The 12,966-nt window shown below is 38.4% G+C and overlaps 1 protein-coding gene across 1 annotated transcript in view; it reads left to right on the forward strand.

Annotated features, from left to right (window-relative positions):
- The window catches only part of MTMR7 (myotubularin related protein 7), a 58,918-nt gene that overhangs the window by 15,911 nt on the left and 30,041 nt on the right, over positions 1–12,966 (forward strand). Inside the window, exons 2-5 of the mRNA XM_060778579.2 lie at positions 4,423–4,545; positions 6,858–7,020; positions 11,456–11,613; positions 12,630–12,758. Coding sequence (XP_060634562.2) covers positions 4,423–4,545; positions 6,858–7,020; positions 11,456–11,613; positions 12,630–12,758 — 573 coding nt within the window. The remainder of the gene's footprint in view (positions 1–4,422; positions 4,546–6,857; positions 7,021–11,455; positions 11,614–12,629; positions 12,759–12,966) is intronic.

Consider the following 12,966-nt stretch of genomic DNA (forward strand, 5'->3'; position numbering starts at 1 on the left):
GCAGTACAACACATGTGGGGGGTACCACATAGACCACAAAACATTCTGCTTTAATTCCTATCCACTCCTTTTCTCCTCCAGGCCATGAAACATGGTTTTAAATTAATATTTATGTCACTTACAGTTTATAAATCCAGGTGATCTTTCCAAGGAACTATTTATTTTGATCTTGTATACCTCATAATCTCTCATGCTTTCACACATATACACTGTGTTTAAGAAGATACGGTGGTTCAGTTTTTGTATACGGGAACTAGGTCATGGAATTCTCCAAAGTATTTTTATGTCTCCTCAAAATCAGTCTAAGGTTCTCTTGGCTAATATTTATGATGGCTAAAATGTAATTGGCTCTACAAGCAGCTATGAGTAAACCCATATCATATTAATTTTTTGGTCTATATATATATCTTCAGTTGAATGCCCTGTGCTCCACATAAATCTTCCTGCAGAAGTTGACCATAAAATTGCACTGGAGACCTAGAGAGAACACTTCTCTATTCATTTGTAAGTCCTCTACTACAATGTTACAGTCAACCTCTGGAGGTAGTTATTAGTTAACAAAACATACATATGCCCTATAACAGGGGTCCTCAAACTAAGGCTCGGGGGCCAGATACGGCCCTCCAAGGTCATTTACCTGGCCCTCGCTCAGGGTCACCCTAAATCTGAAATGACTTGATAGCACACAACAACAACAATCCTATCTCATCAGCTAAAAGCAGGCCAACACTTCCCATTGAAATACTAATTGTTTATATTTGTTAAAATTGTTCTTCATTTTAATTATGCATTATTTTTAAGTGTCTTTTTAGCACTACAAATAAGATATGTGCAGTGTGCATAGGAATTCTTTCATTTTTTTTCAAATTATAATCTGGCCCTCCAACAGTTTGACGGAGAGACCTGGCCCTCTGCTTAAAAAGTTTGAGGACCCCTGCCCTGTAATAATTACACAAACCCAAAAAGGTTTATGCGGAGGACAATGCACACTTCTAAATAGGGATCCAGATTATATGTAAAAGGACCTCATCACATGGATGTTGAGAACTGTGGGGTTTTTTTATGTTTGGTGAAAGCAATCATCCTTTTCAATTGCCAATTGTCCCATTTCAAGTTCTATCTTCCCATCACACGTGTTTGCCTCTTCGATTTTTCCCCATTGTTGCCCGGGTTCTGAATCATCACATGGGAAGCCTTTTATCCGCCCTTTCCATCTTACTTTTTTTAAAAGGGAAAATCTTCTGCCTCCTTCCACCTCTAGCTCAACCAAGGCATAATTCTTAAGACACCACTTCCAAGGGATTCTTTCCTTCCCAAGACCCGCTCTTAAGACACCCCCCCCCAAATATTGCCCATCAAATACCACCAAGCGGGAGGGCGTTAGACACTTCCCTTTCCACATATTTGACACACTAGGAGCTCTGAACATGATTACTGGCCGTGTTCAGAGTTCCCTTCTTTCAGGATATTTCTGCTTCTTTGCAACCAAGGAGGGCTATGCATGATGGCCAGAAGTAGTTTAAAGTCATGTGATGAGCTCCGTGCCTCTCCATGGTTGAAAAGAGGCTGAAGTGTCCTAAGATGGGGAGATTTCTCAATGTGATGAGGTCCTAAATCATATTATAGAGAGGATCCTAGACCAGATCTCTCAAGCAATACACAGGCTTGTTGTATATTGTTTTCATTATGTTGTTTTAATTTATATCGTAAATGACTGGATGCTATCCTGGAAAAAAAAAACAAGATATAAAACATACCAACACATACACTTCCCTTTTGATAATGAGATTTTGTGTATTAAACTGCAAGTTGCCTTTTGCTTTGCATCTCAGAAAGATTCCTTTAGTTAATGTGTGTTAATATGGGAATATATTCAAATATAATTGGCTGGGAATTCTTTAATTTAACAGTCCTGTGATAACAAAGCTTGGAAAACTTTTCCTGTTTTGTATTACAAATTTCAGAATTTCTCAGACAGCATCAACAGTTATCATGTCCTGCTGTTTAGTTCATTTCCAGGCTGTGTTTTTCCCATTTTCATCTCTAGCTAGACCACTTTTGAATCTGTTCTCTAATAGAGGGCTTTCCCAAGCTTTGTTAACTAAGATAGAATGGTTAAATGAAAGAATTATTTATTCTCAGTGAAACTCCAGTTGGCCTGCGTACTTTGACCTGGCAGTAAGCCACCTTAAGGGTGAGTTCAGAGCTTACGCAGCCCAGTTCATTTCTCCACTGGGAATAATGTGAGATGCACAAAAATAGGAGGCCAAGTTTGCTAGGAAATCTGCGCCATGAAGGCAGTTTAACGTTTTGCTTGTTTAGCCAGTTCTTGACATAGGTCAGGCATTATCTAGCCAAGAAATCAGCGAAGTATGACTTTTATTTAGCAATCGGGTCAAGTCATGGTGTTCCAGTCTTAACTCATTGTTTCCTAAAATAAATTCTTTGTGATGAAAAAGGACAAAACAGATTTCACAGAAATACTGTAGCTGTATTGGGTTAACTAAATCCGAAAGATAATTTTAACTTGTTCAGATAGCAATGTGGATTGAAACTGGGAAAAAATGTACTCTGTAATCTTTTCAATGTTGAAAAATTAGAAATCAGCTGGAAATTAGTACTTTCCAGCTGTTTTATTTCTTGGGATGTATGAGCTAGAGACCATTGAGGGAAGACCTTCTCTAACTTCCAAATAATTTCTCAGGTCCTTTTGGTGTGGAAAAGTGGCGACTGCTCCCAGACTTTGGAAGTCATTTTCATGGGTGCACCTACACTTTGGAATTAATGCAGTTTGACAACACTTTAACAGCTATGGCTCCCAAGATTCCATAGGATTAAACCAGTGGTTCTCAACCTGTTTTGGCCTTCAACTCCCAGAAATCCTAACAGTTGGTAAATTGGCTGGAGTTTCTGGGAGTTGTAGGCCAAAAGACCTGGGAACCCACAGGTTGAGAACCACTGGATTAAACGGTGGTAAAAGTAGTGTCACTGTCAATGTCACCTACTGTATAGACCAGGAGTCCTCAAACTTTTAAAGCAGAGAGCCAGTTCAAGTCGTTTCAGACTTAGGGTGACTCTAAGGCAACCCTGTCACAAAGTTATCATGCCAAGATTTATTCAAAAGGGATTTGCCTTTGCCTTCATCTGAGGCTGAGAGAGTGACTTTCCTAGTCACCTAGTGCATTCAGAGCCACCGCCCTAAATTCGAACCACTACACTATGCTTTCTTGTTTAATTTTTAAAAAAGCATTAGGTTGTATAAGAGGATCATATCATTTCAAAATTACGTTACAGGAATAATGAAAAGAGACAATAATAATTTTTTCCATAGATACTCATACTGTTCTGGTATAGCTTGTTTTCTTATCCTTTCCAATTCTGTACTTATCTACTACTTACATCTGTCTCTCCCCCTGCCCTCACCCTCTTCCTCCGGGAACAGTTATACCTCCATTTCAACTTTTATTTTATTAATTTTATCATGAAAATGGTCTGAGTTAGTCCATTGTGTTTTCCTTTTCCTACACTACGCTTTCTGAATTATTTCCCTCTCTGTTTCCTACCTACCTACCTACCTTTCTTTTTTCCTTCCCTTCTTTTCCTTATCATTTTTCTTCTTTCTTTCTTTCTTTCTTTCTTTCTTTCTTTCTCCTCTTTTCCTTTCCTCTGTTTTGGAGGGAACAAGAAGGGGGTGCGGTGGACTTCTACGTTTTGGAGGAAGATAGACAAAGGAAAGGAAAAGAAAGCTAAGGAGCAAGAAGGGGTGCAGAGATCCCTCTGTTTTGGAGGGAGATGGAGGAAAGGAAAGGAGAGATAAGGAGGAGGAAGAAGAGGGTGATGGTGGTGGGGCACAAATTGTGGTAACAGAAAGTCTAAAGTTTAGGTCAGGGGATGGGGAAATGACTGGTGGGCCTGATATGGCCTGTGGGCCATAATTTGAGGACCCTTGGTATAGATGCACCCTATATTGGCTCCCGCCTTGCTTTCTTGTGAAGAAGTGAAAACTTTCATATTTTATCACACTTCTAGGAATTGGTTGTGATGGGCTTTTAAAAGTGTGCTGTTTTGTAGTTTTGTTTTGTTTTGTTTTCCAAAATAATTACTTTGCAATGAATATTAAATTGATTTAATCAGATGATTTAATTTTTGAAAACAACATTTGTGTGTGTGTGTATAATCATTTGTAAACCACCTTGAGTCCCATTACTGGGGAAAAGGTGGAATATAAATGTTTAAAATAATAATAAATAATAAAAAAATATCGTTGCATGGTTGGAGCAGAACCCTGACTTCACACAACAGCCATAAAAGTGAGTTATGACAGCATATGTGCTTGACTTGTAGGATGCCATTCTACTTGTATGTATTTCAAAAACAAATATTGAACATCATGGTAATATCCTCCTCCTTTATTTATTTTAGGTGGAAAATGTCCGCTTAATTGATGGTATTTCATCCAAAAGAGCTGCGCCAGGGACTCTGTACTTAACAGCCACACATGTCATCTTTGTGGAAAACGAATCCGATGCTCGTAAGGAAACATGGGTACGTCATATTGCTGCTATGAAAATCTTGTAAAGATAGAGATGTTTTTAGTATCAACTTCCATACATTTCAGTGAGCATGATCACTGACTGGATGCAGTCAGCCATCCAGATCCACAGTTTCTACAAACCACATGTAGTGGGGACTGGAGTATCCAAACATTTTGGTATCTGGATCCTGAACCAAACATCAGCGGACACCAAGAGCTTACTTTTATATTAAACATCCATAAGAAACAAAGTTGCCTATTCTTCCCAATCCATACTCTGCATTGGAACATTATAAGATAAGACTCTAACTTTTCCTGTGTTTTTTTAGCTGAACATTTCCCCTCTCTCAATTCTTTAAATTGTACACCCAATGTTTGAAAGGCGAATTTGTGCTTGTAGAAAGCATGATGTGTCTTTTCTTCCCTTCCACCGATTATCACCATACAAATTACCTTCCCATGTTTAACTGTTTGGGAAGACAGAGTTGCTGGAACACATTTAGGTCCCACTCTCTGCTGTTTCATTTTGCTTCTCCCCTTAGGGAACCTTCCAGAATGCGTGCTTAGAACGTGAATATGTAGATTAAAAGCTAGCAAACACTAAAGCAGCGTATCTTCAGAACTTTCCATTTCAAATTATTATTATTTATTCATAATAAATGAATTATACAACTTACACACAACTAACATTAACACAAAGCATACAATAAATCGGTTAAACAATTAGTTGTATATTTTTATACATTTGATCTCTGTGGGCATTCACCACCCATGGGACATGTATTTATCCTTAATATTCATGGTGCTTATATGCACCTCTTCTCCAGAATACTAATATATGTTGATTTGGTTTTATTCCTTTTTCTTTGAGAAATATATATTCTAAGAATTCACCCCATACTGCCTCAAAACCATTTATTTTTTGTTAGTCCCTTTTTGCATTTTATTTCACATGTCATTTTATCATTTATTACGATATTCCGCACCTCTTTGTACCAATCATCAATTTGGTATTCATAATTTTACTTCCATTTTTGCCTATAATTAATCTTAGAGCAGTAACAAAAGTTTTTATTGATTCTTTTGCCATTTTAATTTTACATCTCCAAAATTTAGTAGAATTCCTCTATTTGATTTTTTTTTGGCAGATTAATGGATAATATGTCATTAATTTCAACAAAGACTTTCCCCCATTTTTGAAAAAAAAATCACATTCCCACCATAAATGTATCTAAGTCGCAGTTTCAGTACTGTTTCATTATCCTGGTGGAGACCACGAGGGGATGTTAGAGAGAGAGAAGGATAGTCCATATTATGGGGGTGATGGGTGGGTTGAAGGAGTAAAACTATTTTCTCCTGTTTTCCTATTATTCCCCCCAAACATGTTGCCGTCGTGGAAACAACTCTTATTTATGAAATGGGAAGTGGGGAGGGAGAGCAACCAGTGGTTTTCCTCCTTCAACTCCCCCCCCCCATAAAATGGACTACCCTTCACTTTCTAGTGCCACTAGTGGCCTCCACTCAAATAATGGAACAGTACCCTAGTTTCTTTATGGAGGGGAAATATTTTCAAGCCATGGATGGTTCAATCTATGGGCACAGAATCTGTGTATACGGTGAGCCAACCGTATATATAAAATTAACTCAAACTTCTCCAAACTAAATCATTCCAAAAGGGTGTTTCATAAGATAACTACAAGGGGTGGGGGTGGGGAGAATTTGTGGATGCAGAATTCATGAGTATAGGGGGCCAATTGCACTTACTTATATTTAACATGTTGCTATTCGTTTTGAGTGGAACCCAGTCTGGCTCACAAAAGGAATCAGCATAAACTTAGTAAAAAAATTTAGTCATAGAACTGGGTCGCAGGTTCTCCCCCTGGCATAAATGATGTCCAATGTTTTAAAGGAATTATTTGTGTTTTCCCACGAAGAACAATATAGCAAAATCAAATCCAATGAAAACAAATCCAAAGAAGGCTTCAGCATACAATAGACATGTGACCAAAATGTAAAATTGCTGTTTAGGGAGAAATGTAGTTAAATAATGACCATTTTCTCTTCATCACAAGGAGCTCTTTTTCCATGAGCTATGTAACTCAGGAGAAATGATTTCTCCATGGATGAGAAATCATTTCTTCACGTTATCAATTCAGAAATCTGCGGCACTCATGCTTTATGCTCTGACACTTTGCTGACTCTTGTCATTGCGAGCTTTGCATTAATTAATGAACATGGAACAAGTGGATTGAGCTGATTCTTTTGCTGCAGCATATCCTTTGTTGCTCTTCTTCATGTCTTTTCTCCTCTTCATTCTTTACAGATTCTTCACAGTCAGATCTCCTCTATTGAGAAACAGGCTACAACAGCCACCGGTTGCCCATTGCTGATTCGTTGCAAGAATTTCCAAAACATTCAGTTTGTTATGCCCCAGGAAAGAGATTGCCATGATGTTTATATCTCTTTAATACGTCTGGCACGTCCAGGTATGGAATGAAAGTCAAGAAGGTGTAACATAAATAGAAACAGATGATTTATCTCATTGAGACATTTCTTGTAGATACTTTTAGAAGTCAAGGAGGTTCCACCTTGTGGTGGAATGCTGCTGATTGACTTGAAGCTGTCTGAGTAGTTCGACCTCTGTTTCACTTAATATGGAAAGCACGCAATTCCCATTTACTTTCTTTCAGAGGAGTCCTTTCCTATCTCATTCTGTTCCTGGTTTGAAAATGTTATTTAATTGTGTGTTACATACTTTGAAAGTAGTTGTTATACTCCAGAAAACTACAAATAATAATAATAATAATAATAATAATAATAATAGTAATAATAGTAGTAATAATAATAATAATAAGACTTTATTTGTACCCCACTACCATCTCTCGAGGGGCTTGGTGCGGCTTACATGAGGCCGAGCCCACAACACAACAATAACAATAACAGCAATAATACAAAAACAATACAAAACTCATAGCAAAATAAGCAAAAACAATAACAATAACACGACGCATTTAAAAACCAATGGCTGGGCCAAATGCAATAATTAAAAAATTAAAAAATATTTTAAAAAATAAAAATTTAAAATTTAAATTTAAATTAGTGCATTTGGGGGTAAACCTTGCCCCGTTTTATGTCCTGGGTTTTGTTGGGGACCTGATCTGTTTTTTTGTGAGCCTCCTGAAATCGGGAGGGTTGTTTTCGGTTCTTTCAGTTTGGAACCCCGAAAATCAGACCATAGGCGAGGGGGGGAGCTTCCCACCATCTCCCTTTCCCGGTGTACGTTCTTATTACCTGATACCTGCTGTTTCTACTCTAGAGTAAGAGGCGCTCGGCTATAGGCACTAGCAGGCGTGCACACTTTCTGGGCCTGCCTGCACGCCACACATACACACACTTTCCTTGTAAAAAGAGTGCATTGGTGGCAATGCGTGCAGGCCTCACGCCTGGCAGTGCCTGCAGCCAAGAGGCGATAAGTTGCAGGTGTGATCCAAGCCTGCATGCGTGCCCGCTACACATGACCCACCACACTCTCTGAGACTCCGTGTATGGCAGGGCATGCAGGCAGGCCTGAAGCATGCCTGCAGTTGAGCTCCGTGCCTGCGTGTCTGCACGCCCCGCCAAACATGCCACACTTTCCAAAGCAAGGAGGCATGTTTAGATGCACATAGAAGCAGGCTTTTGTGTCGAGCAGCTTTTGTGTGGGGAGGGAGTTTTCCGTTTTGTGTTTCCGAAGAAATGGAAGACGTGAAACAAACTGTAGAAACAGTAGGAACGAATTTTGCACACATCTCTACTACAAACTGTGTTGAGACTCTATGAAATATTCATTGAAAAACTATAGCAAAATGTGCTGCAGGATATTCTGCAAAAACAAAATTAAGAAAGAAAATGTTCAAACTTTTTCTAGAGTTTAGACTTCACTTGTGCTCAGACTCTCTCTGTCTATTGTCAAGGTACAATTGTACATCCACTCTCTCATTTGCTTATATACAATTGTTATATTTAGCCTACCAAAAAAAATCTGTAGCAGAAAGACTGGAATGGAAATCACCATTGTCCAAAACATGGGATAAAACCATCAATTACACCCGCTACAACTTCACCGGCTGGAAATTCTTCCAGCTAAATTAAATTAGGACAAATGTGTGTTAATGGAATGTTTTATCAGCATTGCAGTTACAAAGTGCAAGATGCAAAGCTTCTTCCTGTTCACAGGTTATAAAACGTGTTTGACAAAGTCAGCCTGGATAAAGAAGAACAGGCAGTTCATGGCCTTCTTTCACAACATGCACAGATTCAAATTACCCCATCCCACTTTTCTAAAGACTTACAGCCCTAGATAAGCCTAGATCCACAATATCCCCTTATTGGTTTCTTCCTGTTCACATTTTATAGGTATTTATTTGGAGATTGACTCTTCCTTGTCCCATTCAGCCATGTTATCCTACCATAGAATCATAGAGTTGGAAGACACCTTGTGGACCTTCCAGTCCGACCCCCCTGCCATAAAACAGGAAAATCACATTCAAAGCACCCCTGACAGATGGCCATCCAGCTTCTGCTTAAAAGCCTCCAAAGAAGGAGCCTCCACCACAGTCCAGGGCAGAGAGTTCCACTGCTGAGCAGCTCTCACAGTTAGGAAGTTCTTCCTAATGTTCAGGTGGAATCCCTTTTCTTGTGGTTTGAAGCCGTTGTTCCATATCCTAGTCTCCAGGGCTGCAGAAAGCAAGCTTGCTTCCTCCTTCCTATGACTTTCCCTCACATACTTATACATGGCCATCATGTCTCCTCTCAGCCTTCTCTTCTGAAGGCTAAACATGTCCAGCTCTTTAAGCCACTCCTCATAGTGCTTGTTCTCCAGATCCTTGTTCATGTTAGTTGCCTTCCTTTGGACACATTCCAGCTTGTTAACATCTCCCTTCAACTGTGGTGCCCAGAATTGGACACAGTTTTCCAGGTGTGGTCTGACCAAGGCAGAATAGAGGGGTAGCATTACTTCGCTAGATCTAGACACTATGCTCATATTGATGCAGGCCAAAATCCCATTGGAATGTTCCTTTCTATTATAATGTCAGGGATGAAACTCTGTTAAGTGGCAAACAGATATGAGAAAAAAGTAGAAAACACAAAAAGTAGAAAAAAGAGAAAGAAATATAAGAGACAGTTGTCATTCAAAGCATATGCAAAAACACAAAAATGTATGAATAATATACATTTTAATATAAATAGTAAAAGGAAAGGTACTAGACATAGAGGTTTATGCAGACTTCACTGTAAGCAAAAAGAGAAGAATTTAAAAAAAAGAAATGACAGGATAATAACTATACCCTTAAAAACAAAATTAAGAGGGAAATGGACCACGAATGGCTAAAGTGAAAAAAGATCAATGGGATCCTACCAAATAATGAAAAAATTATAATCTGGCTTTCCTGCTCTCTAATAGACATATAACACTATGTAAACATGAGATTTGTTACTGGGATAATAATAATAATAATAATAATAATAATATAATACACTTTATTTATATTCTGCCCCTTTCCCCCTAGGGCAGCGTTTCTCAATCTTCCTAATGCCATGACCCCTTAATACAGTTCTTCATTTCATGGTGACCCCCAACCATAATATTATTTTTGTTGCTACTTCATAACTGTAATTTTGCTACTGTTATGAATCGTAATGTAAATATCTGATATGCAGGATGTATTTTCATTCACTGGACCAAATTTGCACAAATACCCAATACACCAAAATTTGAATATTGGTGGGGTTGGGGGGGGGATTGATTTTGTCATTTGGGAGTTGTAGTTGCTGGGATTTATAGTTCAGCTACAATCAAAGAGCATTCTGGACTCCACCAATGATGGAACTGAAGCAAACTTGACTCACAGAACACCCATGAGTAACAGAAAATACTGGAAGGGTTTGTTGGGCATTGACCTTGAGTTTTGGAGTTGTAGTTCACTACCATCCAGAATATAAAGTATTATTATTATTATTATTATTATTATTTTCATCCAGAGAGCACTGTGGACTCAAACAATGATGTATCTGGACCAAACTTATTACGAATACTCAATATGCCCATATGTGAACATTGGTGGACTTTGGGGAAAATAGACATGATATTTAGGAGTTGTAGTTGCTGGGATTTATAGTTCACCTACAATCAAAGAGCATTCTGAATTCCACCACTGATAGAATTGGGACAAACTTCCTACACAGAACTTCCATGACCCACAGAAAATACTGTGCTTTCTGATGGTCCTTGGTGACCCCTCTGACACCCCCTCGTGACCCCTCCAGAGGTCCCGTCCTCCAGGTTGAGAAATGCTGGCATAGGGGACTCAGGGCAGATTACAGAATGTACATACATAGGCAATCATTCAATGCCTTTACAATCATATACAAATGAGACACACAAACAAAGGCAGAGGCTTCTCCTTTCATTTCCGGATTTCTGGAGGCGGTGCTTCATCTCTGGCTCTGGGGAGGTGCTCTCTTCCATTTTTTCAAGCCGAGGATGCTAGTTGTATGGCCGGCAAGATTGCTTGGAGCGTCTCTTTGCCTTTTCCCACCAAAGTGATACCTATTTCTCTACTCACATTACATGTTTTTTGAATATCTAGATTGATTTTGCAGATGGATTACTTTTGAGAAAAGACTGGCTTTCTACAAACTTCAGGGTCAGAATGTCTCGACAGACAAAATACAGAGCTGGTCTAAAAAGTCTTCAATAGTCATCATGCATACAAAAAAGATCCTACTAACAAATTACAAACTTCACTTTTTTGGAAACAATCTGTGAAAAAATGTGACAGCTGGAACAATTGAGCAAATAAGTGTTGATGGCTGTGGTGTAATAATAATAAATCAAATGGATGAATAATGTCTGCTTCTGTTTCTTTTCTCTTGCTCCAGTGAAATATGAAGAGTTGTACTGTTTTTCTTTCAACCCCAAATTAAACAAAGAAGAGCGAGAACAAGGCTGGAATTTGACAAACATGAAAGAAGAATATAATCGGATGGGGGTTCCCAATAATTACTGGCAGATCAGTGATGTTAACAGAGACTATCGAGTGAGTTGCTGATTTTGAAGGTATAGTCTGTGCCCTAAACTACTTGAGAGCAACATAAAGCAAGATGGCAGCTGCATGCCTTTCTTGCATATCCGAACAGCCTAATTTGGTTGTAATAGTCTTGGGACACAAAATCATGGTTTGTTCAATTGTATCTTTGTGCTTTTCACTTATGTGTACTGACGTGTACACATAAGTGTACATAAATAGATGCTTAGTTAACCAGAACTCTCAAGCAACTGGCAAAAAATAAATAGAAGAAGAATACTGTAAAGAAAAATTAAAATAAAATCAATTTTTAGCAGAAATGTAAGTTGAAACTTAGTTCACCACGTCCTTAGTCAGCACACATTTATGTTAATGAAGTTTATGAAGTTGAAAAATGTACTGACTGCCATTTAACTAAAATGGTATACTACGTTCACAAAGCTGTTTTTATAATACAAGTTAAGTTTGTCTTTATTTACTTTTAATCACTGTATTTTGATATTAATATCAAGTAAGTACAGAGTTTATAGCATTGTATAGTATGAAATATAGTTAAAATAGGAAGGCCTAGAAAAAAGTGGAAAAATTGGGGAAAAACCTGGAAAAATGGGGGGAAACGTAAAAAAACCCAACAGAAAAAATGGGGAAAAACATTGCCCCCCCCCCATTTTTCTGCGTTTATTTTTTCAGACCTTTCCATCTCTAGGTATGATATTAGGCCTATTTCTAATAGTAACTCTGCAGCAATTGGGAACTACATTTACTCTGCGTCTACCAATCTCCATGGGTGATGGTTAACTGAAGTCCCTTTTACACTGCCATATAATCAAAATTATCAAAGCAGATAATCCATATTATCTGCTTTGAACTGGATTATCTGAGTCTACACTGCCATATAATCCAGTTCAAAGCAGATCATCTGGATTTTATATGGCACTGTAGAAGGGGCCTGCGGTCTACTGTAGTTCTACGTTCTCTTTCCGTTAACTAACCAATAATATGTAATTATATCCTTTTTACTTGAGCAGATATGTGACTCTTATCCCACTGAACTCTATGTGCCTAAATCAGCCACTGCCCATATCATTGTGGGAAGCTCTAAATTCCGCAGCAGAAGGCGTTTCCCAGCACTCTCCTATTACTACAAGCAGAATAATGTAAGTGTAACATTGACATCTTAAATACTGTAATTTGTAACTTTCTGTATGTTTAAGGGACAAAATGTCAGAGTGTATTGCTAAGGAGGACTCCTGAGAGATATTTATTGTTATTGACACCAAGGAGAACCACTTAAAGAGCCTCTGGCATATGTCTTGGCTTGAAAACACAGTGTAGTGTGAAAGGACTGCTTCTTTGAAACCGAAG

Source organism: Anolis sagrei, chromosome 5, assembly GCF_037176765.1.
Source record: "Anolis sagrei isolate rAnoSag1 chromosome 5, rAnoSag1.mat, whole genome shotgun sequence".
In the NCBI taxonomy this organism is placed as follows: Eukaryota; Metazoa; Chordata; class Lepidosauria; order Squamata; family Dactyloidae; genus Anolis; species Anolis sagrei.